Genomic DNA, 26,406 nt, shown 5'->3' with positions numbered 1-26,406 from the left:
GCTTTGATGGTTCCCCTTAGGTTTATTGTATGTGTACAAGTGTATTGTCTAGGTGTAAGGTAGGCACTAGTGTCTAGTGCCCCTGGGTCAAAAGAGGGCATTAGATTCCACAGATGGTTATCACGTTACCATTTCTGTGATGGGAACTGAACCCAGGTCCTCTGCAAAACCAACAAGCGCTCTTAAGCAGTGAACCACCTCTCCTGCCCTGCCCTTTATGTTTTGAAGACTAGTAATCTGTTTCACAGAGCAACACTTTTTGAGTTTGGTGTGTGCTCATGATTGAGACTTACACGGAGATGATGCCCCCTTTCTCAGTGCACAGTGGGGGGCAGTGGTACCTGTGCTACTCAGCTGCACAATCAGCATCTTTGCCTATAATGGTATGGATTTTTTTTCTTATACCAAATGAGAGTAAGATTATTTAAAGCGTGAATATACTGTTTTTAACTTTAGCCTAATAGCTTTAACATGTGGTGTTATAAATAAAGTTTTCTGTTTATTCTATCCCTTCTATGTGTATTAATTGGAATTCGTTTTAAAGAATTGCTTTAGGGGGCTGGAGAGATGGTTTAGCAGTTAAAAGCACTGACTGCTCTTCCAAAGGTCCTGAGTTCAAATCCCAGCAACCACATGGTGGCTTACAACCATCTGAAATGGGATCTGATGCCCTCTTCTGGAGTGTCTGAAGACAGCTACAGTGTACTTAACATATAATAAATAAATAAAATCTTTAAAAAAAAAAAAAGAATTGTTTTTGGGGGCTGGAGAGATGGTTCAGTGGTTAAGAGCACTGACTGTTCTTCCAGAGGACCGGGGTTCAAGTCTCAGCACTCACATTGTTGAGCTCTGGGAATCACTGCACAAACCACCCAGACACTGATCTCAGTTAAGCAGGGCTGGCTTATTGAATGCCCTCCGGAAAACGATCGATCAGGGCCATAGCCTAGACTTGGGAGCTATGGCCACAAATGTTTTCCAGGATCAGTTTATATTGGCAAAAAAACCCGTAATGAACTCAAAAGCATGTGCTGGGAGGGCTGTAGGGTGGTTGGCCTTTTTCCAAATTTCTTTAGTTTAGGCATAACAGTTCAAGCTGTCCTCTATCTTGCTTGGCTCTAAGTGAAGGAATTTCCATCGTCATCATCAACAACAACAACAACAAGCTTCAGAATATGGTCAACTTGACCTTACTCTGAGCCAAACTATTTGTCTGGGTCTACAGACAAGCTGCTTTTGTGTCAGCAATATGGAGTGGTTTGTGGCCATGAAACAAAATGGCTACAGCTATGTTGGGGGAACAGGCTTCAAGACACATGGCAGCTCATAGATCTGACACCCTCACAGACTTCCATGCAGGCAAAACACCAATGCACATAAAATAAAAATTAAAATTAAAAAGTAAGAATTGGTTCCCGTTTACTTCCTCATTTTTTCCCTGTATGAGCGCATAGGTATTTAATTCACTGGGGAGCTATGATCCGGTACTGTCATTAATCATTTGTGCAGGTTGTTTGAACCTTGGCTGTTGGGAACTCCTTCCGGTTGACTCTTTTTAAAACATTACTAGACTTATCTATGTGTGGGTATGGGAGTGGGTAGGTGTGGAGGTCAGAGGTCAGTGTGGGAGTCAGTTCTCTTCTGCTCCCAGGTAGGTCCCTGGGATCAAAGTTAGCTTGTCAGGCTTGGCAGTACTCGCTGGCTCTAACCTCCTTCCAACATCACTTCTTTCTGCTTGTTTTGTTTTAAGACAGGGTTTCTCTGTGTAGCCCTAGTTATCCTGAGACTTGTGTCAAATTCAGAGGTTTGCCTCTGCCTTCTAAGTTCTGAGATTAAAGGTATGTACCAGCAACCATACTTGGTCCAAAGGGATCTTTTTTCCCCCCAGTGATGGGACTTGAATTTAGGTCCTCATGTGTACTATATAAGCACTCTACCACTTAGCTGTGTCCCCAGCTGTCTTGGTCACTGTTCTATTGCTGTGAAGAGAAACCATGATCAAGGCAATTCTTTTAAGAAAGAAGCATTTAACTAGGGAGTTGTTTACAGTTCCCGCACTTTGCTGTACTATCATCATGGTGGGGAACATGTCAGTCACGTGCTGGAGAAGCAGCTGAGGATTCTACATGGTGAGCCACAGGCAGGAGAGAGAGAGAAAGAGAGAGACAGAGACAGAGAGACAGAGAGACAGAGGTACAGAGAGACAGAGAGAGAGAGAGACTGGGCCTGGCATGAGATTTAAAAAAAAGATTTATGTATTTATTTATTATGTATATGAGTACACTGTAGCTGTACAGATAGTTGTGAGCTCTCATGTGGTTGCTGGGAATTGAACTCAGGGCCTCTGATCCCCCCCTTCACTCCGGCCCAAAGATTTATTTATTGTTTGTTAAGTCTTCAGACTTAACAGAAGATGGTGTCAGATCTCATTACAGATAGTTGTGAGCCACAATGTGGTTGCTGGGATTTGAACTCAGGACTTTCAGAAGAGCAGTCAGAGCTCTTAACCGCTGAGCCATCTCTCCAGCACCCTGGCATGAGATTTTGAAACCTCAAAGCACACCCCCCAGTTTTTGACACACTTGCTCCTGCAAGGCCACACCCCCTAATCTTTCAAAGAGTTCCATTCCCTGGTGATTAAGCATCCAAGTAAATGAGCCCATAGGAGCTATTTCATCCACACCACCTCACCAGCCCTCAACTATTAGGTTGGGTTTTTTTTATTTGTTTTTGTTTTTTAGCTTTCTTACTGTTTCACCCACAAGATGCTCCAGTACCGTGATTTTCAACTTTCCTAACCCTGCAACCATTTAAGACAGTTCCTCATGTTGGGGTGACCCCCAACTACTAAAGTATTTTATTGCTACTTTGTAACTGTAATTTTTGCTACTGTTATGAATGCTAGTGTGCAGGGTATCTGATATGCAACCCTGGTGAAGTGGGGGGTTTCCTTAGACTCCACCCGCCCCCCCAAAGGGATCGCCACCTACAGGTTGAGAACCACTGCTCTAGGATCATTTTGCTTGTTTCTTGAACCAAACCCCACAATCCGTGTCTGCTTTAAAAAGCACTAGTGCCTATTATGGGAGAATAAATACAGAATCTAAAGTCTAGGTGCAGTCAGGGTTCTGCACAGTCTGGAGAATCATGTGGGCAGGCTCTCAGTTTCAGAAGAGTGAGTTTATTAGGCATGTAGCAAGCAAAGTAAAAGAAGTACTAGCAAGTAGCAGAGAGACAGCAGACAGATAGCAGACACACAGCAGACACACAGCAAATCATCATCAGATCAAACCCAGCAGAGGTGACAGAAGCAGAGGGATCAGAGAGCAAAGATAACATCAAATCAAGGCTTAGAGCCATCGGCAGGAACTGACTGGGGAACTCAGAAGTCTGCGCTAGCAGCTTTTCCTGGATAAGCTACCCCTCCCTACCACTGGAATTTTTATCCCTTGGAATAAACAATAGTCATTTCAGTTGTAAGTAACTTTAAGCTGTTCAGGGACTCTAAGGTTTTTAATAACCTTAGCAGGTTGCTGGTTTTCCTTCTCTCCTTTACATAGTGGGTGGTGAGGCTGGGGTGGTGGCAGCCTGACTCAGGACAGGGGGACTTTGGAGGACATTTTAAACAAGTTTGGGTTTGAAGTGGAGGGGTCAAGTTTCCAGTGCCTGCTTCTTGGTAATCTTTTTTTTTTTTTTTCTTTCCGAGACAGGGTTTCTCTGTGTATCCCTGGCTGTCCTGGAACTCACTCTGTAGACCAGGCTGGCCTCGAACTCAGAAATCCGCCTGCCTCTGCCTCCCAGAGTGCTGGGATTACAGGCGTGCGCCACCACCGCCCGGCCTTGGTAATCTTACATTGCATGTCATGTAACACTTTACTGATATAATATACAGGTGCTCCGTTGTTACTGGAATGTTCCTGCTTCCTTTTACTGCATTAAGGGGAAAAATTCCAACTATGGTGAGGTAAGACTGTAATTACAGCAGTCAGGAGGCAGAGATAAATAGATCTCTGAGTTTGAGGCTGCAGGGTCTAGGCCAGCCAAGGGCTGCATTAGTGAGGCCTTGTCTTATGAGAAGTGGGAGGGGCTGGGCTAGAGCTCAGTGGTAAATCATTTGCCTAGAGTGTGTGAGCCTTTAGGTTCCATCCTAGTTACTGGGGGAAACTTTATCCTTTGATAGATAATAAATAGAGACATATTTTCTCTGTTCTTTTCCTCCGAAGACCTGAACAAATCTGTTCACTATGGCTAGGGGTACTGTGGACCTCTGAAGAAACTTACCCATAGCTCCACAGGAAAGAATGTCCTCTCTCCCTGCGTGGTTCCTATGTCTATGACCTTGTGAACCTTGTCACATTCTGAGCTACCTAAATGGTATGACCTTCTCTCTTCTTTAGGACTGAAAAGTTTCCATCCCTAGGAAATGGCTACACTCAAATTCTTCATTTGTGGCCACTGCAAGGCACTGGTACAGGAAAGAAACAAAAGGTAGAGCTGTGTCTCCCTCAAACTGAGCCACACAAGGAAAACACAAAGGAGTGCAAGGTGCGGCTAAGCATGTTAGCGCAGGGGCGAGGGCGCAGCTCAGTGGCAGAGTGCTTGCCTAGGGGGCACAAGGCCCTAGATTTGATCCCCTGCATTGATAAATATTACCTAGGAGGGGTGTAATCCCATGCTGCTGTGGGATGGCTACTTTGAGACCACCCTGGGCTACATAGTAACATAATTTTAAAAAAGTTACATGATTTCAATAGCTAGGGAGCTTAACTAGCCCAGACTCTTTTTGTTTTTTAGGTTTTTTTTGTTTGTTTGTTTTTTGTTTTTTGTTTTTTGTTTTTTTTTGAGATAGGGTTTCTCTGTGTGTAGCCCTGGCTGTCCTGGAACTCACTCTGTAGACCAGGCTGGCCTCAAACTCAGAAATCTGCCTACCTCTGCCTCCCAAGTGCTGGGATTAAAGGCATGTGCCACCACTGCATGGCGTTTTGTTTATTGTTTTTTAGTTTTAACTAGCCCAGTCTTAATGAATTCATTTAAAAATATAAACTTGACTGTAGAAAGATGGCCCAGCTGCTGAGAGTCCTTGGCTACTCTTCTAGAGGACCTGGTTTGGTTCCCAGCATCCAAATGACAACTTACAAGGTCCGTAACTCCAGTTCCAGCTGCAGTCACTAGGCATATATACAAGCTGGCAGGATACCCATCCATATTTAAAAAAAAAAAAAAAAAAAACCAACTAAAATTTAAGTTGGGTGGGAACATACGTATATATAACAGAACAACAACAACAAAAATCTCTGATCATGGGCTGGAGAGAGGTGGCTCAGGGGTGAAGAACAACGACTGCTCTTCCAAAGGTCCTGAGTTCAAATCCTAGCAACCACATGGTGGCTCACAACCATCCACAACAAGATCCGATGCCCTCTTCTGGTGTGTCTGAAGACAGCTACAGTGTACTAACATATAATAATAAATAAATCTTTAAAAAAAAATCTCTGATCATGACACAAAAGTATAAAGATCGGCACACCTGGGGTTGCAGAGGGATGGGTGACTGTTTACTAAGCACGCCAGACATCTTCCTTGACGGAAGAATAGCATTACAACTCCTGTTTTACAATTTGTTCAAGATGTCACACATGTCCTGTCCTAATGACTGGCATAGTGGAGAGAGTGGGTGAAATCTCAAACCCAGACCCTTTCAGTCCAGGTTCTGTTCCCCTGCATCCTGCATCCTTCTTAGAGGATGGGGAACACGCAAGAATGACCCACCACACCACCGATTTAGGTCTCAGGGTAGCGGGAGGAACCTGTGTGAAGCAGGAAGAGGGGTTGTGTGCCACAAGGGAGGAGACAGCCCCAGGGGGTTAGGGGCGGTGGCCGCCCGCATTCCTCGGGGGCGGGGCGCATGGTGGCGCGTCGCCTCGAGGCGGAGCCTGCCAGGACCCGAGGAGCGACCGGCCTTCCTGGCGGGTGAGCAACCGCTCAGGAGCCATGGAGAGCGGCGCATCCGGGAGCCGCTGCGGCGCGGCCAGGCGGCCGCTGCACTCGGCACAAGCCGTGGACGTGGCCTCGGCCTCCAGCTTCCGCGCCTTCGAGATCCTGCACCTGCACCTGGACCTGCGGGCCGAGTTCGGGCCTCCCGGCCCGGGCCCGGGAAGCCGCGGACTGAGCGGCAGGGCGACGCTGGAGTTGCGCTGCTTGGTGCAGGAGGGCGCCTCGGAGCTGCGGCTCGACTCCCACAGCTGCTTGGAGGTGACGGCGGCCACGCTGCGGCGGGGGCCGCCCGGAGACCAGCAGGCGCCCGCCGAGCCGGTGCCTTTCCACACACAGCCCTTCTCGCACTATGGCCAGGCCCTGTGCGTGGTCTTCCCGCAGCCCTGCTGTGCGGCCGAGCGCTTCCAGCTGGAGCTCACCTACCGCGTCGGGGAGGGACCCGGGGTGAGTGCGCGCGGTGCGCCCGGGCCACCGGCCTTTCCTTGTCCCTCTCGGCCAGTCCCCTCTCTCCTGAGCAGCCCGGAGCCGGAGAGCAGGAAACCTGGCCCTGCTTTTGCAGCTTCCGCGGGAAATCCCCGCGCGCTGACTCTCTCCCCGAGCAAGCCCGCTCTGGATTCCGGACCCCTGGTCCCGGTTCCTGGGCTCGAATCTCTCCAGCCGGTGCTGTGATCCTCCTGCCGGTCCTTCCTTCCTTCCTGGCCTCTGTCCGGATTATTTGCCTTAGATTGCCCCACATCGCCTCTCTGACATATGTGATAGACCGACTTGTCCGCTCTCCTGTGTGTCTTTTCAAGATGAGAAACTTGATACGCAAACTTTGCTTTTTGTTTTGTTTTATAATTCTCCTTGCTGGAGCCTGGATAATGTTGATTAACTAGCTGGATGCTGACAGGGTCATTTCTTGTGCTAGCAAGCCCTTTTGGTTGCACAGGTTTAAACAGCCCACGAAGCCTAGATAATCATTTTTGCTTCCTCCTTTGAAATTCTACATTTGACTTAAAAGAATCTGAGCGAGAATGAGATCGTGTAGTTAGAGTACTCTAGGCTGTATAATGATTCGGTCTTCTCAATAACGGTTGGTTCTCAAGTCTTAAGGTTTTCAGAGAAGATCCAATATTGTAAGTTAAGGTAACTATGTAGCGGACATCTGTAAGAATGACAGCCTTAGGCTGGGTTACAAGGTTCACTAGAGCTGTTTGCAGACTACTGGAGCTTGCTTATCCAGCTAACAGTTCCCCTTTCTGACCCAAAGAGCACTTACTTGACTTCCTCCTTTGATTGGAGGAAAGAGTGAGCCTTCCAACAGAATTTGTTTGGGAAACCGAAAGCACCATGGTGTAACCTAGCACTGAAGGCAAAGTCAAGTTCCCTTCCTTGCCTGAAGGGAAGCTTGACATTGGGAAATAGCTTTGGTTCCTGTGCTAGATCCTGAGTCCTAATTGTCATTGGGAGCTAGAAATTAAACAAGACGGCAAAATTAAACCCTCCCTAAATTTGCACACTCTAAAGGTGGCAAACTTAACAGCAGAATCAATTTTGGATTTATAGTCCTCCTGCCTCAGCTTCGTGAGTACTGGGACTCCGGACTCCTGGCAGTGTGCCATCAAGCTGGGCTGGTATCTTGTGCTTCTGTAAAGAAGTTCACCGAATGTTCTAGAATTTAGACAAGTGCCTTGCACATCTTAGGAAACCTGTTTAGTATCTTTCCGCCATCTTTTTTGTTGTTGTTGTTGTTTTGTTTTTTGGATTTGGGTTTTTGAGACAGGGTTTCTCTGTATAGCCCTGGCTGTCCTGGAACTCACTCTGTAGACCAGGCGGGCCTCGAACTCAGAAATCCACCTGCCTCTGCCTCCCAGAGTGCTGGGATTACAGCGTGCGCCATGACCGCCCAGCTTCCTGCTTCCTTTTCTGATTCATGAGCCCAGCCAAAGGAGCACGGTTTGGCTGCATAGCTGCCCATCTTTGAGTTTGTCAGGTTTTCCTTGTGTTTTATGTTTGTTTGTTTTGTTTTGTTTTAATGATCATAACAGTTTGGAGGAGTACTGGTACTGGTCAGGTATGTTATAGAATGGGCTCCTTTTTTGTTTGTTTGTTTTTCAAGACAGGATTTCTCTGTGTAGCCCTGGCTTTCCTGGAACTCACTCTGTAGTCCAGGCTGGCCTCGACCTCAGAGATCTGCCTGCCTCTGCCTGCCTCTACCTGCCTCTGCCTGCCTCTGCCTGCCTCTGCCTCCCAAGTGCTGGGATTAAAGGCGTGCACCACCACTGACTGGCTAGAATGCTGTTCTACTGAAAAAATTCAGATGTTTTCCCCATGATGATTAGACTGGAATTGTACATTGTGGAGGGGGGGAATTCAGAGGTGAAGTGCCACTGGAGTCACACTGTATTGAATCTGTGTAGTATCAACGTGTCATCTGAATGTCAGGGTTGACCTCAGTCACTCAGCTACATTAGTATTCGTCAGCTTTTTCTACTGTGTCTCCTCCTACCTTCCACACTACATTGTATTTATTGGAAGACTAATTACATTTATTATACTTGAGCAAAAGCAGGCAAAGAAAATCTCAGTATCTAGTGTGGCTTTCTTTGAGTCTTTAGTGTGTAAGATCCTTGGTTTCAGAGCTCTTCCTTGGGCCTACTCAGGCCTGTCTCCTACCAGCCTACCCAGAGCCTATGCAGTTCCCGGAGCTTGCGGCCAGGCCTGCCTTCCCTCTCACCTGCTAGAGAAAGGCTCCGCTCTATCCTTCCAGCATCTGACTCTTGCTTCTTGCTTGCCCTTAAAGGTCTAATCAGACACTTCTTCCTTCCTTCCTTCCTTCCTTCCTTCCTTCCTTCCTTCCTTCCTTCCTTCCTTTCTTTCTTTCCTTCCTTCCTTCTTTCTTTCCTTCTTTCTTTCTTTTTTTGGGGGGGGGGGTTGGATTTGGTGTTTTAGAGACAGGGTTTCTCTGTGTAGCCCTGGCTGTCCCGGACCTCACTCTGTAGATCAGGCTGGCCTCGAACTCAGAAATCCGCCTGCCTTTGCTTCACAAGTGCTGGGATTAAAGGTGTGCGTCACCACTGCCCGGCCACTTTTTTCTTTTAAAGATTTATTTATGTATTATATGTAAGTACACTGTAGCTGTCTTCAGACACCCCAAAAGAGGGCATCAGATCTCATTACCGATGGTTGTGAGCCACCATGTGGTTGTTGGGATTTGAACTGACGACCTTCAGAAGAGCAGTCAGTGCTCTTAACTGTTGAGCCATCTCTGATCAGACACTTCTATTTCACCTGAGAAGCCTTCCCGGAGTAGTCTAACCCATTCTTCAATTTTAAATAGACACTTGTTCCTACAGACACACACGAACAGTTTTACCTATGTTGTGTATGGTTTCCTTTGCTATGGGCAGAAGTAAGATTGGTCTCTTTTCATGATAGAGCCTTGATTTTCTTACTGATAGACAACTACAACATCAGTCACAACTCTGAGCAGTCAGAAATGAGATCTGGAGTAACTAAGAAAACTGCAGTTGTGCCTTGGAAACAACTGGTGGTTGAAAGCCAGTTTGCCTCGCAGTGGTTGTGCATGCCTTTAATCCCAGCACTTGGGAGGCAGAGGCAGGTGGATTTCTGAGTTTGGGGCCAGCCTGGTCTACAGAGTGAGTTCCAGGACAGCCAGGGCTACACAGAGAAACCCTGTCTCCAAAAAAAAAAAAACAAAAAAAAAAAACAAAAAAAAAAACAAAAAAGAAAAAAGGGTTTTGCTGGTATATCAGGAACTGAGGTGCACCAGGATATCCCACCATTATATTAAGTATTAAGGCAAGGTCTCTGTGCCCCTTCTTCTGGGCCTTTCTAAAGGATCACTGGAAGAAATACCTTAAAAGGGAGATCCAGTCTACCCAGATATGGGAGAGAATAGGAGTCACCTTACTACATGCATGAATGAGCTAACCACCTCATAAGTATTCATTAAAAAATTAAGTAAAATCTGGGCAGAACATGTGCTACATTAAGACCCTGTCAAAACAAACAAACAAGCAAATCCTACTCTGGTTAGATGGGAAATTGCTACAGTCAGGAGGACACAGAGGAGGACAGAATTTCAGTCTGCGGCTCTGACAGGATTCCTGAAATATCCATGGGATACAATAGGAATGCGGTGTCTGCCCTGTGATGCAGGCATGAGACCATGGCTTATTCCAGAGGAGATTAAGCACACACTCTGACAGGACAGTCAGGGACAGAGTGACCAGCAGGAAGGTCTTAATGATTATGAAATGTCCTGAAAATGTCCCATGTCAGCCAGCTCCTGTCTCTGTTCATGATCTGTCTGTTCTGAAATGCCTCTCTGATCTCTCTTAGGTTTGCTGGTTGGCTCCTGAGCAGACAGCAGGAAAGAAGAAACCCTTTGTCTATACCCAGGGTCAGGCGGTCTTAAACCGAGCCTTTTTCCCTTGCTTTGACACTCCGGCAGTGAAATGCACGTATTCAGCTCTTGTTGAGGTAAGGATGACTTAACAATACATTTGCCCTTGAGATTATGAATGAGAGATGACTCAGCATGAAGAGCACTTCTGCTCTTCCAGAGGACTCTAATCTAGTTCTTAGCACCCACATCAGGTAGCTTACAGCTGTCTATGACTCTTTGTCCAGGGGGTCTAGCACCTTGTGGGCACCCTCATTTATATGCGCGCGTGCACACACACAAACAATTAAAACATAAAAATAAATGTTTTTTTATGTTAAAAAAAGCCAAGTACAATAATAGTACATGTCTATAATCCCAGCCCATAGGAGGTAAAGACACAAGAATCATGAGTTCAATGCCAACCTAGGCCATCTAGGCAGACCCTGTCTTAGAGAGAGAGGGGGTAGGGGGAGAGGAGGAGAGAGAGAGAGAGAGAGAGAGAGAGAGAGAGAGAGAGAGAGAACATCAGACCCATCAGGTCCCATTTTGGTTGGTAACTTAGTCCATCCATCCAGCAGGATCTCTGAAAAGTCTTCCCTTGTAAAGCTTTCCATCTGCAGATGTTGTTGTTTGAGACAGCATCTTACCATGTAGCCCTGGCTAGCCTAGAACTCACAATGTAGAGCAGGCTAGATGCTCAGAGATCCTGAGTACTGGTATTAAAGGCATGTGCTGCCAAGCCTTGTCCATTGGCATCAATTTTACGCAGTCCAAATCCCATCAGTGTAAGCTGTTGAAGTCTTTGTGTTCTCCAGGACGGACTCTTGAGTCATCACTGTCGCTATTCAGGATTCGGATCATACTAATCTTCAAGTTAGACAAAGGAGGCCTTTTTGCCAGGCATGATTATGTAATTCAAGCATCCCAAAAGAGGCAGGAGGACCATCGAGAGTTCCAGGTCAGCCTAGTATGCACAGCTAGTTCCAGGCTAGTCAGGGCTGCCTAGAGACACTTTGCCTCGAAAAGAACAAAGCAATAGACAAACAAGCAAAGAAGGCTTTCCAGCTGAGGTTTGCCCTGGGTGAGGAGTCCTACACCCTCTCTGTTGCCAGGTTCCAGATGGCTTCACAGCCGTGATGAGTGCGAGCACGTGGGAGAAGAGAGGACCAAATCAGTTCTTCTTCCAGATGAGCCAGCCCATCCCCTCCTATCTGATAGCTTTGGCCATTGGAGATCTGGCTTCTGCTGAGGTTGGACCCAGGTAAGGAACACTTGATCGGCAAGGTTGGATTGACCCCCAGAGGTGGGGACCACTCTGGCCCAGTGGTCCTGCTAAAATGGCTCTTAGGGTAGTGTGGGGTCCTGTGTCTGCTGTCTTCAGATGCTGAGTAGGTTGGCAGGGGTTCTAGTTTTTCTCTCTTCTTCCTCCTCACCCCTTCTTTCCCCTTTCTTCCATGTCTAAGCAATGAGCCTGTCAGTCCTAGTGGAGTCCCTTGGACCAAGGCAGCCACGGGATGCCTTTAGAAGATGCTTTAGAAGACTGATCTTGATTAGTAACTAAATACCAAGTTGGCACTGTATAGACCTCGGTGCCAAGACCCGTTTTCTCTAGCACTGAATTCTGCAAGTTAACAACTTGGATCTCATTGCATTCTTTTAAAGGGAGAAACTTTCTTCCTGCTGCAGATGCCTCCAGCTAGACATAGATGCTGTCATGATGCTAGGCAGATTTAGTGGAAGCAAAAGGGTATTTTGTACAGTTTCTTGAGACAAGAATGTTGGCCGTGAGCTGGGGACAGTGGCACATATCTGCAACCCCTGCAACGAGAGACACTGAGACAGAAAGTCTCAAGTTCGAAGCCAGCCAGGGCTGTGTAGAATAAATAATCCTATCTAAAGCCAGAAGAATATATTTCAGATTTTCATATCATCTCTCTCTCTCTCTCTCTCTCTCTCTCTCTCTGCAGCTTAATCTTGCTGTGAAAGGATCACAGCTTGGACTGCAGGCCCCTTTTCTGGCTCTCATATTGTTCCTTAGCTCAAGTTTTATTGCTGGGCTCTAAAGAACTAGTGGCATCAGGAACTAAGTTAGCTCCTAGGTGTCAGGTAGAGTAATAAACAGAATTCCATTGGTACCTGCTTCCAGCACACACATTCAAAGTGCTAATCCTGATTGTTGTTGTTTTGGTGTGCTTGGGGTCAAACCCAGGACTTTAAGTGGGCTAGACAGTCACTCTTACCCTGAGCTAGACAGGCACTCTTACCCTGAGCTAGACAGGCACTCTTACCCTGAGCTATATCCCCAGCACTACTGTGTCATATGTTAACTTATTCCTAATAGGCAGAGAGGTCATCTTTGCCGCCAGAGGATTTTTCCTCTGATTGTAAGGGAAAGGCCTATGGTTTGTGGATGTGTCTGTCCTAACAAGCATTCTATTTGCAAAAGTATGAAGTAGCCTGTGTGGTGGTGTACACTTTTGATCTCAGTACTCTGAGGGCAGAAGCAATAGGATCTCTGTTTGAGGCCAGCCAGGACTGCACGATGAGACCCTATCTTCAAATAAAACAAGACAGCATATGACTTAATCACAGTGGCAATGGGAAGAGCTCAGAATCCCTGCCACATGACAGAAAGCACACCACAACATATTCTTTTCCATAAGAAATTGACTCAAGGGCTGGAGAGATGGCTCAGTGGTTAAGAGCACTGACTGCTCTTCCAGAGGTCCTGAGTTCAAATCCCAGCAACCACATGGTGGTTCACAACCATCTGTAATGGGATCTGATGCACTCTTTTGGTGTGTCTGAAGACAGTCACAGTGTACTCATATACATAAAATAAATAAATCTTTAAAAAGAAAAAGAAATTGACTCAAAAGCATGTCAAACACGGTAATGTGGTCCATTTGACTGGTGCTGATGATGGTTTGCAGGTGTAGCTCAGTTGGTAAGATGCTTGCCTTGCCCGTAGGAAGCCCTGGTGTGTGGTGCATAAGCCAGGGGTGGTGGCCCAGTGCTGTAATCCCGGCAGTTACAAAGTGGAGGCAGGAGGTTCCCAAGTTCAAGGTCCTCCTCAGCCACATAGTGAGGTAAGGGGCAGCCTGAGTTACACGAGCCCCTGCCTCAAAAACAAACAAACAAAACAAAACAGCAACAACAAAACAATACCCCAAACAAATCAAAAAGAAGCAAAGTAGCAATGACAACTTCCTATCAGGTGACATCCCTTGTTCACATGCCAGGGCTCATGCTGTGTGTTAAACATGAGGGTCTTCTGGCACAGTATTCCTCCTATCCCAGACCCGGTAACACAAGAGCATTCTGGGTAGAAGGCAAGAGGGTGGAACCCAATGGCCATCTGTATGTGATCCCTCCTAACCGTTACCCAGACTCTGTGAGGTTGAGAATATCTATGACCTCTTGTGGATAACCAGCTGTGACTAGCTACTTTATGCAAGCCCCAGGTGCAGGCGTTGGCTTCAGGAGTTCCTAATCCCGGTGTCAGCTCCTCCTTGGAGTCCAGTGGTCTTGACCTAATCCCTGGCTCTCTCAGCTCTGACTTTCTGTTTGGTCATATCTTCCTGAGGTGGTGTTGTTTCTCCCTCTTCACTTCTGATTTCCTGTCTTTAGTCTTTGGTCGGTCGGTTGGTCAGTTGGACAGGGTCTTCCTATATAGCCCAGAGAGGCCTCCAACTTTCAATCTTCCTGCTATTCACTATTTCTTTCTTTTTTTCTTTTTCCTTTTCTTTTCTTCCTTTTTTTTTTTTTTTTTTGGTTTTTCAAGACAGGGTTTCTCTGTGTAGCCCTGGCTGTCCTGGAACTCACTCTGTAGACCAGGCTGGCCTCTAGCTCAGAAATCTGCCTGCCTCTGCCTCACAAATGCTGGGATCAAAGGCGTGCGCCACCACCGCCTGGCTATTATTTCTTAATTTTTATGAAAAACTCAAATTATCAAAAGTTGAAGAGACCATACATTGAACATCTGTAAACACCTGTTTGGTCATACTGGTTTTATTTATACATGGGCTTGATTTTGTTTGTTCTAGACATTTTTTTAATTTTCAATTACATAATTACATGCACATTTGTGTGTGTGTGTGTGTGTTACAATACAAAGTCTCACTGTGTAGCCCTGGAACTCTCCATGTAGACTTGGCTGCCTGGAGCTTACAGAGATCTCCCTGTCTCCACCTCCCAAGTGGTGGGATTGAAGAGGTACACCACCACTGCACCCAGCCATTATCAGAATTCCTTCATCTATCCTATAAATAGGAAGAAGGAAAGTAATTGTGTTACTTTATGAAGGTCTCTTATTTTCTGTCTCTTTAATTTAATTTTGTTTGAAATGGGGTCTCACTTTATAGCCCTAGCTATCTTGGAACTCAGAGCAATCCTCCTGCTTCAGCCTCTCCAGTGCTGAGATTAGAGGCCTGAGTCCTACCTTCTGTTTTATATTTTTTTGCAGGCAGTTTCCGTGGATTTCGAGTGGGTTTAGGTCCCGTTGCCTGGAGGGGCTTCCTGGCAATCGTAGGTTCTCGTACCCGGTGTGATGAGCAGCCTCGTGGGGCTGAGCTAGGGACTGATCTTGTCTTTCCTGTGTGAGTGGCTGGCCACGTGGCCACATTGCACGGCTCAAATATGGGGCCGGGGCTAGCGTTCTACAGGTGGCTCCCGTGGTTGAAGGTCTCTGAGCGTTCTTCTGCCTCTCTGTGCGTAGGAGCCGGGTGTGGGCAGAGCCCTGCCTGATTGAAGCTGCCAAGGAGGAGTACAGCGGGGTCATAGAAGAATTTCTGGCAACGGGAGAGAAGCTTTTCGGACCCTATGTGTGGGGAAGGTGTGGTATCGATGAATGCATGGGTTTTGTGAAACCGAGTGGCTGTTTTCCACACTCCTGGGGCCTTTCGCGTCCTCTTTCTCTTAGAGTAAGGCGTCTTCATCCCAGAAACAGGAGAGGAGGAAGCCAAGAGGAAGGGATGCGCCAGGCTCCTTGAGGCTGCTAGAGGGATCTGGGAGGAAAGGTTTTTGAAGTCATTAAAATGCACCGCCAGGCTAGAGGTGGGGAGAGTGGAGAAACCTCGGGGCCTTTGTGAGCAGCCTTGCCTCTCTGTGGAAAGTTACTTTAAAGCCTTCAAGCTGCAGGCTTGGAGAGACAGGCTGGTCTTCAGGCCCGAGCTGGCCTGGCGTGGTTAGTGTGGTAGAGCGGAGAGGGGCTCACAGCCAGTTTGGGAGGAGAGCAGAACGGGGCTCAGCTTCCTTTCAGAGAGCGAGCATGGGGGTGGGGGTGCTACCCTGGGAGGCACCCAGAGGCCCAGGCTTCATTCTCAGCAAGGCCTGTCTGTTCAGTGGCTGCAGCTCTGGGTCTGAGGAGGATGGGGAGGTGAGGTCTGCTCTGGAGAGTCAGGGCCTCCCCGACTGACTTCCGTGTCCTGGCAGGTATGATTTGCTCTTTATGCCGCCATCCTTTCCATTTGGAGGAATGGAGAATCCTTGTCTGACCTTTGTCACCCCGTGCCTGCTAGCAGGGGACCGCTCCTTAGCCGACGTCATCATCCACGAGATCTCCCACAGTTGGTTTGGGAACCTGGTCACCAATGCCAACTGGGGGGAGTTCTGGCTCAATGAAGGCTTCACCATGTATGCCCAGAGGAGGATCTCCACCATCCTGTTTGGTAAGCTGCCATCTTTCAAGCACCTGGCTCCATCCTCAGCGCCATCTGCTCCTGTGGTCTCATCGTGTGGTGGCACGAAGCGGGACTGAACGCAAAAACAAAAAAAACCCAAACTGTTGATTTTTTTTTCTTTATTCATTTTCGTTGTGTGAAAGCTTTGCCTGCATGTTTATATGTTCAACATGTGTGTGCCTGGTCCTCGCGGAGGTCGGAGGATAATATCAGATCCCCTGGACCAGGAGTTACAGGTGCTGTGAGATACTGCGTGGGTGCTGGGATCGAAGCCAGGTCTTCTGCAAGCAGTCAGCTCTGAACCGCTGAGCCATCCCTCCAGCCCTTTTTAATTTTTCTTTTGTTTATATTGCTCGTTGTTGTGTTGTTTGAGATAGACCTCACAGAAGGCTGGCCTAGAACTCACTGTGTAGACCAGGCTGGCCCTGAATTCACAGAGATCACCTGTCTGCCTGACTTTGCCTTCTGAGTTCTGGGATGAAAGTAGGGCAGCCACCATGCCCAGCACTTTGGGGGTCTTGGGCTGAGGATACAGCTCATTTATTCAGTCAGCCAAGTGCTTTCCTGGGTTCAGTCTCCAGCACTGAAGGGCAGGGTTCAGGCAAGTTCTCGCTGTGTAGGCTCTTCTTCGGATCTGGAGCTCACTGTACAAACCAGGTCCGACTCCTCCCTCCTGCCTCCACCTCTCAGAAGCTCACTTCCTCTATGTGAGGATGAACGAAAGACCAAATAGCTATAGGTTTGGTTTGTTTGTTTTTCCTTTGAGACAGGATCTCCCTGTGCATGCCTGGCTGGCTGGGAACTCACTATATAGACCAGAGATCCACCTGCCTCTGCCTCCTGAGCCCTGGGATTAAAGTCATGTTGCTATTATCGCTTGCTGCTCATGCCAACGGTTTTAAACTCGATTGATAATTATATTTAAACATTTTTAACTCTCAAAAATAATTCAAAGCACTAAAGAAAGAAAAGAGTTGCAAAACTTTTCATTAAATGGAACAGGGTTTGGGCTGGTAATGTAGCCCATTAGGTAGAGTGACTGCCTGACATGCACAGGACCTGGGGTTTGATCTTCAGTACTGAGGGCCGGGCGGACAGGCAGGGTAGGGGGTGGAGGCTGATCAAGTTCAATAGCTCCATGGGTAAGTATTGCCTAACATGCATGAGTCTCTGGGTTCTGTGGCAGACATTAAACTGGGCATGATGGTGCATGCCTATAATTCTCATGTTCAGAAGGTAGAGGCAGAAGGTTCAGAAGATCAAGGCTGATCAAGAGTCCAGCCTGAGCTACAGGAGACCCTGTCTCAAAAGGAAAAAAGAGATTTTTGACAACCATGTTTATACACACACACACATCAGTGCATACCTCAGAAGATTTCAGTAATCTGTTAGAAACATTGCCTCTGCCCTGGAGGTGGTAGTACATGACTTTGATCCCAGCACTCAGGAGGCTGAGGAAGACTGATCTCTGTGAATTCGAGGCTAGCCTGGTCTACAGAGCAAGTTCCAGGACAGCCAGGGATAATAGAGAAATCTTTGTCTTGAAAAAAACAAAACAAAAACCAAACAAATAAAAAAGGAAACATCACCTCTGGGTTTGAACACGGTGAAGACGTCCAGCGTGTGTTATCCTTTACGTCCCCCAAAATTTGCTCAGCGCTGCGCTCGCCCTCAGAGGATGCCGAACAAGATTTTGTTTGTGGGGCAGTGGTGGCACACACCTTTAATCCCAGCACTTGGGAGGCAGAGGCAGGCGGATTTCTGAGTTCTAAGCCAGCCTGGTCTACAGAGTGAACTCCAGGACAGCCAGGGCTATACAGAGAAACCCTGTCTTGAAAAACTTAAAAAAAAAAAAAAAAAAGCTAAAAAAAAAAAAAGATTTTGTTTGTGAATGTCTTAATCAGCTGCAAAGAATCCTGTGGCAAACTGGGCATGGTGACTCACAGTTGTGAGTCCTTAGCACTGGGGAACTAAAGCAGGAAGGTCACAAGTTTGAGGTCATATTTTAAGACCCTGTCTTAAAAAAGGAAAGACAGAGCTAGAGAGATGGCTCAGTGGTTAAGAGAACTGACTGCTTTTCCAGAGGTCCTGAGTTCAATTCCCAGCAACCACATGGTGGCTCACAACCATCTGTAATGAGATCTGATGGTCTCTTCTGGTGTGTCTGAAGACAGCTACAGTCTTCTCATATATCTTATTTTAAAAAAGGAAAGATGACGACAACGACAAGAAAACAACCAGAACTGACTTCAAGGCTAGCCTGGACTACATAGTAAGTTTAGCTTAGCAGAGCTAAAGTACTAGAATCCCATAGTATACGTTTATTTTCCCATTGTGCAGAAGGAAAAACTGTGACCAAGGGAGGCTCAGAGTCAGAACATGTAAAAAGCAGCAGTGTGTATGTGTGTGTGTGTGTACTCCAGTGTTTGGAAGTCAGAGAACTGCTTTCTGGAATGGCTTCTCTCCTTCTGTACTAATCTTGGTGATTGATTGAAGGTTCTAGGGCTTGGTGGCAGACTCCTTTACCCACTGAGCCAAGCTACTGACTCACAAGGTGCTATTTTTAAAACTAGGAGAAAATTTAATTTTTTTTTCATTCTTTGAGACAAGGTTTCCTAGGTAGCCCCAGCTGGCCTGGAATTCACTGTGTAGATCAGACTGACCTTAAACTCCCAGGGATCCACCAAGCCCAGGCTAAATGTTTTTGAAGGTGACGGACGGTTTCTTTGGTACACAGCATTATCAGAGGAAAACTATTTCGAGTTTCATAGAGAACAAGTTGTTACCTAAAAATAAAGATACATTCATCCCTGTCCACAAGGAAAGGTCCTTGTGGGAAAGACCCACCCAGCAGGTTCTCCAAACCTCTGTGATCCCAGTGATTCCGAGAGCTAGGGAGGGGCCGAGTGGTGTTCTGGGTCACCCTGGGAGGGAATGCCTCAGACCACAAGGGGACAGCACAGCGCCTCTGTCGGGGAAATGTGGACCTGGTGAACTTGGGGTTTGTGGTTTGCTTTTGGCCAGGAGCTGCTTACACATGCCTGGAGGCCGCCACCGGGAGGGCTCTGCTGCGGCAGCACATGGATGTGTCCGGAGAGGAAAATCCACTCAACAGGCTCCGGGTGAAGATTGAACCAGGTCCAGAAGCTCCTCTGTCTCCCCCTCCAGTAAATTACGCTCGGAGCCCCAAGTTAGTCTGAGCCACATGTAGAATGCTTTCTCTGAGCAGTGGGCCACTAGGGTGCTCTGGCCATCCCCCGTTCTATAGGCCAACTGAACACAACCATTTCAGCCACTGAGTTCTCAGTGACCTGCCGTGGCTTTGTACAGGTGCTCTCCCGTTCCTTTTTATCCTTGTCCCGGGAGTGCAGCTTGCAAAGCACGGTAGCTTCATGTTACAGAACCAGGCAAATCCAGTGATGTGCCCAAGGTCATGCACCTGTCGGCTCTGGACTTCCTGCTTTCTAGCATTTTTCTTTAGTTTCACGTGTGACTAACCTAAAACCCTTTTGTGCAACTGAAGCGTGTGTTCTCTGGTGCCACTGACTGTAAAATGAACTTCTAGTGTACTGGTGATTAGCTTAAGTCTAGGACAGTTGTCAAAAAACAACATCTGGGAGGTTGACTGTGTAGATGGTGACCAACAGGACTCAAAAGTCTGAGCACGTTCGGCCCTAAGAATTAGTTAAGGCCCCGCCCAAGGAAATATGCTAGTCCTCATGAACTGCTGGTTTCTCTGACCCTGTCTTAGATCCATAGTTCCTGACCCTCTGCTAGCACCTTGGATGTGCTGTGGGAAGGGGCCATCGGTGGCCTAGAAACCTTGGCTGTACCGGGAAAGGTGTAGTCTGGGCGATTCCAACAGTCAGTCTATAATCTGAAGGCAAAGAAGGTGCGTACAAACACTGAGTCCTGTCTGCTCTCTCCTCTGCCAGGTGTTGACCCCGACGACACCTACAACGAGACGCCCTACGAGAAAGGTTACTGCTTTGTCTCATACCTGGCCCACCTGGTGGGTGATCAGGATCAGTTTGACAAGTTTCTCAAGGTACAGTCAACTCTCCATGTGGGGAGAAGGACGAGGAGCAGGTAAAGCAGCTGGACCAGTGCGCCAGGGTCGGGGTGGGGGTGGGGCAACCGCCAGAGGTAAGGGGTCAGAGAGGGCCTGAGAGATGGGGGGGCCCTGCTCCCCAGGGTGGCTAGAGACACAACAACCATGTCCCTCCTCACAGGCCTACGTAGATGAGTTTAAATTCCAAAGTATCTTGGCTGAAGATTTTCTGGAATTCTACCTGGAGTATTTCCCTGAGCTCAAGAAGAAGGGAGTAGATTCTATTCCAGGTAAGCAGAGAGCCTGGACTATTGCCTTCCAAGAACTCAGAGAATGAGTAAGAAGAGATGGGGAAAATATGGAGTCATAGGTTCCTGGTGAATCGCCATTTGGAGAGCTAGCCATGACCCCAGGCCTTGTTCCACAGAATGATAACTGGGGACTGGGGTAGAGTTCCACGGTCTAGCATATGCCTAGTGTGTACAAGGCCCTGGACTCAATCCTGAGAGAGAGAGAGAGAGAGAGAGAGAGAGAGAGAGAGAGAGAAGACAAACGGGAACTTCCTGGATTGGCAGTGTAGTTCAGTTGGTAGAGCACTTGCTTGTCATGTATGAGGACCTGGGTTTGACCTGCACCAAAACATAAAAGCAAATGAAAAAATAAAAATCTCTTTTTAAGTTGAACTTAAGTGCTTTGGAGTCCAAGGCAGCCAATAGCCTTAACTTTAAGACTAGCCTGGGTTATATGTTGAGTTCAAGTCAAAACAAGCAAAATAAAAACCTTTGGGCATGACTGTAACTCCAGGTCTTGCGGGAGGTGGGGACAAGAGGGTCAGGGTTGAGAAGCCGCTCCACCCCCACCTCCCCACCCCACCCTCACCCCACCTCACCCCCGTTCCAGTGAGTTCGAGGCCAGGGCGTGTGGGCTGCATGAGACCTCGTCTCAGGAAGACAGAGAACCAGAGGCAGGCTGACTTCTCGACTCTTCTCAGAGGCTTGCTGTGACCTCTGATGCCCAGATTAGAAGCAGGACAGAAAAAGGGGCATCACCTCTCGCCCTGAGCTCATGGTGAGGTCTCTTTGGGTGCTGTGAGCCCCAGGAAATCCTGGCCGATGCTCTGATGTCAGCAGGGAGGCTACTTCCTCGTAGAGCCGAGAGGATGTCCCCTACGTGGCCCAGACAGTCCCTTAGTTAGACACACCCCTTGTCGGGATGTGAACTCTGAATCACTCTGGTTGGTTTGGTGAAGTCAGTTTCAGCCTTGGTAGCACCTTGTTCTGCAGTTGGTTGGAGGCCTGGACTTCAAGGTCATGAGACTAAGGAATAATAGTTAATAATTACTGAGTGCTTACTGTGCACCGGGCAGTACGCTAAGCTTTTAATGTGTATTTGCTCATTTAATCTTCACAACTGTCAACTAAGGTAGGGCCTAGCACCCCCATTTTACAAACAACTGAGGCGCCAAGAGGTGAAATAACATGCCCGTGGCCTCCCAGAGCCTCATGGCAGAGCGGGGATGGGGAGCTGGGCAGCCTAGGCTTGGAGGCCTAGTGCTGACACACCACGCTGTTAGGATGGGGAGTACAGGGTGAGCTTGGCTACCACGGTGACTGTCACCTGATGACAGAGTGCTAATTTTAAAGCAAAAACCAGTTTCACAGTAGAAATAGTCATAGTCCAGTCTTACTGTGACTATGTGTCCAAGTGTCAGCCTAGCCAGGACCGTAGCAGGTGGGGAAATGGAACTTGCAAGCTCAGGAAACTGCTTGGACATGTGACTGGTGGGAGAGTCCTGACACTGCCTTCTTTTCTTTTACCTCTGAGGTTTTGAGTTTGATCGATGGCTGAACACCCCTGGCTGGCCCCCCTACCTCCCCGACCTCTCCCCTGGGGACTCACTCATGAAGCCAGCTGAAGAGCTGGCGGAGCTGTGGGTGACCTCAGAGCCAGACATGCAAGCCATTGAAGCCGTGGCCATCTCTGCCTGGAAGACCTACCAGCTGGTCCACTTCCTGGATAAGATCCTGCAGAGGTGTCCTCTGCCTCCTGGTGAGTGAGGATAGCGGGTTACCGCCTTACCGTTGGATCCAGGCTGCTTGGGTCCACAGCTTCACGTCACGGCTCAGAGGGAGCTCCAGATCCAGGCCTCTAAGTGACTCTGGGGTAGAAGGAGGCTGATGCTTCACAAGACGATGCCATCAGAATGGGGAGGGTTACACATACAAGTGCCACAGAGATCAAATTAATAAAGCTGGCCAGGGCCCTGGCTCTCTCTGCAGGGCCCTCAGTAAACTCTGTTTCTGTTAGGCCATTTAATCCCCATGATTACTCTGTGAAGGGGCGTTATGATCTTGATCCCCAGGTAGCAGAGACTATATATATCAGAAAGGCGCCAGTAACTGATACTATTACTAGATGATTGGGCTAAGGTTTGAACTTAGTCACCAAAATGCTTTCTTATTTAAAAAATTATTTTAAAGATTTATTGAAGTATGTATGTGTCTCTCCTGTGTGTGTGGGGGTACCCACAGAGGCCAGAAGAGGGTGTTAAATCCCCTAAAGCTAGCCAGGCGGTGGTGGCGCACGCCTGTAATCCCAGCACTCTGGGAGGCAGAAACTGAACATATTCAGGTTTCAAAGCTGGATCCAAATTTATTAGTATAATGGTAGGAGAGACTTTGAGGAAAAAAGCAGAGAGACTGGAGTGAAATTAAGGGCATTTCATGGGAGGGTCTTAGAATTACAGCGCCCGTGGGACTAGAGCGTCAGCATGCGGACACACGGACACACATGAGCAGAGTGGACGGGAGGGGTGTGGGTAAGGGAACCTCCGGAGGGTTCTGCCAGCGCTTTTGGAGGGAATGCGGCAGACACTCGGTGGCTCTGACAATGAACTCTTTCTTTTCTAGGGAATGTGAAAAAACTTGGGGAGACATACCCAAAGATTTCCGATGCTCGGAACGCCGAGTTACGGCTAAGATGGGGCCAAATCATCCTTAAGAACGACTACCAAGAAGAGTTCTGGAAAGTGAAGGACTTCCTGCAGAGCCAGGTGGGTAATTACATCCCTGGTCCCCTCACAGGCTGTGGACCTCCACTGAGATCCGCGGGAGAGCCTTGCGGGTCTGCTCCACGCTTCAGAGGAAGTGGGTCTGTCTGGCGTCTGAGGGACCCTCCTGAGCACGCTGGTGCTGGTAGAACTCCCTGCAGGGAAGTTTGCAGGTTTAGGGAGCTTTCAGAGATCCGCTGGTGAAGCATGAGGGGATGAAGTGAGGTGGAGCTAACTGGAACCTGGGCAGAGAGCGATGGGTAATGTGAGGACGTCATGCCAAAGAACAAAAGAGGAGAGTGAAGGGCAGGGCCCCTGTGCCCTGGAGGAGTTAGAGCACCGGCAGATTCTGTGAGAGTAACCCTTTAGGGCAGCAGGCAAACCGAGCATCCTCAAATCCAGAGCCAGGAGGAACTGAGTGGCCCCAAAGCAATGCCCGGATGGCTTCTTCTGTCGTGCAGTCTGCGTGGAGTGGGAAGGGGAATCTGTGGGAGGACCTCTGAAGCCTCTGGCTGGCTGCCAAGCCTCTGGAGTTCAGGAGCTTGTCCTGCAGCTGCAGAACAGTGATGTGCATGACTCGGGGTGGTTTTCTCTTGATTGAAGATGGACCTTACTTGGCCCTGGGTTTCAGCTGTCATGGCTTTGGTGACTAACTGCCTCGACTCTCCAAAAGTTTGAAGTCCCATTGTGTCAACCCATCACTCGTTTGTATCTGTAGATGGTCCCTCGTTACCACGGTTTGGGGTTCTCGCTGAACTTTATTTTCCCAGGACTATCCTCCATGCCCTGGAAGACGCCAAAATCAATACTTCTCCCGGGAAGCACTTCATTCCCCTGCTCTGACCCCCACATCCCTTTTGTCCTCACCAGGGCTGCTGTTGGAAGAGGGGGCTGGGCAGACCCACCGAGCAAGCTACTGAGGACAGGTGTCTGTTTCTTACAGGGAAAGCAGAAGTACACTCTGCCACTGTACCATGCCATGATGGGGGGCAGTGAGGCGGCCCGGACCCTCGCCAAGGACATCTTTGCAGCCACTGCTTCCCAGCTCCACAGCAACGTGCGCAACTATGTCCAGCAGATCCTGGCGCCCAAGGACAGTTAGGCGCCCCGGGGTGGTCCCTGCCTCTTGGGCTTCCCAGGCTTCCTGAACAATCAGTCCTTCCCAAATTCATGTTCTCACGTCAGTGCCCCAGAGTGTCTGTTCTCTGGGTTTGGGCCTCTGCCTTGGTGTCAGCTTCTGGTCTAGAGAATCCCGAGAGTCCCAGAAGGCCTCCCATGATCCTCCTGGCCCAAGCTGCAGAGAGTAAAATGTCATTTTTTTTCTCTTTTTAAATAAACGTTTTTAAGCAAGAAGTAGATAAGTTGGAGTTATAGATTGACTCACTTATTTTTATTTATGTTTAATAAATGTTCTCTGTGTGTGTGTGTGTGTGTGTGTGTGTGTGCGCGCGCGCGCACGCGCACATATCCTATAATACACGTGAAGGTCAGAGGACAACTTGTGGAAGCTGTTTCTCTTGGACCACTAGGTGGGTTCCAGAGGTCAAGCTTGGGTCACCAGCTTAGTGGGCCATCTTCTTACCCACTGGGCCACCTCACCAGCCCTGGGGTTTTGTGGTTTTGTGATACTCATTATGCATTCCTTTCTGGCCTGGACTTCACTATGTGGACCAGGCTCAAACCTGTGGTGATCCTCTGCCTCCTGAGTGCTGGGGTTATAGGTAGGAGCCAAAGCCACTGTTGAGTTTATCCTGCTGGCGACCCTCTGTGTCACGTGGTCACGTGTGCATGGTTGACCACCCACGCAAGGCTGTTCTGCTTCCTCTGTTTCCCCTCACATCCCTGGGGCTTTGCCAGGCCTCCCCTGTCCTAGATTTGCCCTAACTACTGTAATGGGTTGGGACTGGCAGAATCTGCTGAGCGACTGTAGCCAAACTCTGACTTCCTGGTTCTACAAGGAGGTGGGAGCTGTCAGCATCCTGATCTGAGAATGGGGATGACAAGAGATAAGTTTAAGTTGTCTTTTGTAAACTGGAAACTTTGAGCGGTCTCCATGGGGCTTCCCCTGTGCCTCTGCCTTCCCTACACAAAGGTGGAGAAAAAGAAGAGGTTCTGTCTCTGACGGGCAGGTGGGAAACCAGATGATGCCTCTGTATCACCAACAGAGGCAGCTGTGAGCTTCAGGACAGGGATTCTAGGGCCCAGAAGCACAAGGGGGGTGGGGGGTGTGCTGACATTTACAGCTGGTCTCTCTCAGGACTGTCCCAGGGCCCCTTCCCTCCCCTTCACATTTATCCTGTCAGTCCTGAGACCTGTCAATATTTTGTTTGTTTGTTTGTTTTGTGACGTTAGAGTTTCTCTGTGTATCCCTGGCTGTCCTGGAACTCACTGTGTAGACCAGGCTAGCCTGGAACTCAGAGATCTGCCTGCCTCTGCCTCCCGAGTGCTGCAACTAAAAAGGTGTGCGCCATCACCGGCTGGCTTCCACTCACAATTTTTTTTTTAAAGATTTATTCATTTATTTATTATATGAGTACACTGTCACTGTCTTCAGACACTCCAGAAGAGGGCATCAGATCTCATTACAGATGGTTGTGAGCCACCATGTGGTTGCTGGGATTTGAACTCAGGACCTTTGGAAGAGCAGTCAGTGCTCTTAACCGCTGAGCCATCTCTCCAGCCCTCCACTCACAATTTTTAAGCACGGGCATCAGGAGTCATGTGTCCTGTTTCACTGTCTTGGCTCTGCTGGAATCCTGTTGGGTCCGCTTGTGCTTTTACAGGACTGGGAAGGAAGCTATGTTACGGAGGATTTCTGAGGAAAAACATCAGGCTCCTCCGCCACACTCAGCATAGGCGTAGGCAGGCTATCAGGAAGCCCCCTGGTCGCCTCTGCAGCTCACTTCATAGTCTTGGAACCTTCCAAAGCACTGACCTCATCCAATCCTCACTTTTCTTCTCCATTTGACTGTGGGCAGAATTAACACTCGAGGGATGCTCTAGCTCTAAGATTTCCCGTAGCTTTGCTTCTCCTGAGAAGCAGCCCTGGGAAGGTGAGAGCGCTAGCTGACGGACTCATAGTGGTCTTCCTCTCTTTGCTCTGGAGACCCAACCAGGTGTTCATAGGGGAAGGAGCACGTGAGGAGCCCTGAGGCTAAAAGCTGGTTCTCCCACATTCCAGGGTAGGTGACTGGGTAGAGGGTGTGTCTGCCTCAGGCTGCTTGGGGGAGGTCCCCTG

At 48.4% G+C, this 26,406-nt stretch overlaps 1 protein-coding gene across 1 annotated transcript; it reads left to right on the top strand.

The window, feature by feature from the left end:
• Positions 1 to 5,924: 5,924 nt before the first annotated feature.
• On the top strand, positions 5,925 to 24,529 carry Rnpep (arginyl aminopeptidase). The gene is made up of 11 exons (XM_052200647.1): positions 5,925 to 6,438; positions 10,342 to 10,482; positions 11,500 to 11,648; positions 15,105 to 15,221; positions 15,821 to 16,056; positions 19,093 to 19,206; positions 20,004 to 20,116; positions 20,301 to 20,409; positions 21,944 to 22,168; positions 23,029 to 23,171; positions 24,112 to 24,529. Exons 1-11 carry the CDS (start codon positions 5,992 to 5,994, stop codon positions 24,268 to 24,270), a joined length of 1,953 nt encoding a protein of 650 aa, XP_052056607.1. The 5' UTR covers positions 5,925 to 5,991; the 3' UTR covers positions 24,271 to 24,529.
• Positions 24,530 to 26,406: the final 1,877 nt, after the last annotated feature.

This window comes from Apodemus sylvaticus, chromosome 12 (genome assembly GCF_947179515.1).
Source record: "Apodemus sylvaticus chromosome 12, mApoSyl1.1, whole genome shotgun sequence".
NCBI classification, from domain to species: Eukaryota; Metazoa; Chordata; class Mammalia; order Rodentia; family Muridae; genus Apodemus; species Apodemus sylvaticus.
Note: the sequence above shows the minus strand (reverse complement) of the source record. Positions and strands in the feature narration are given on the sequence as shown.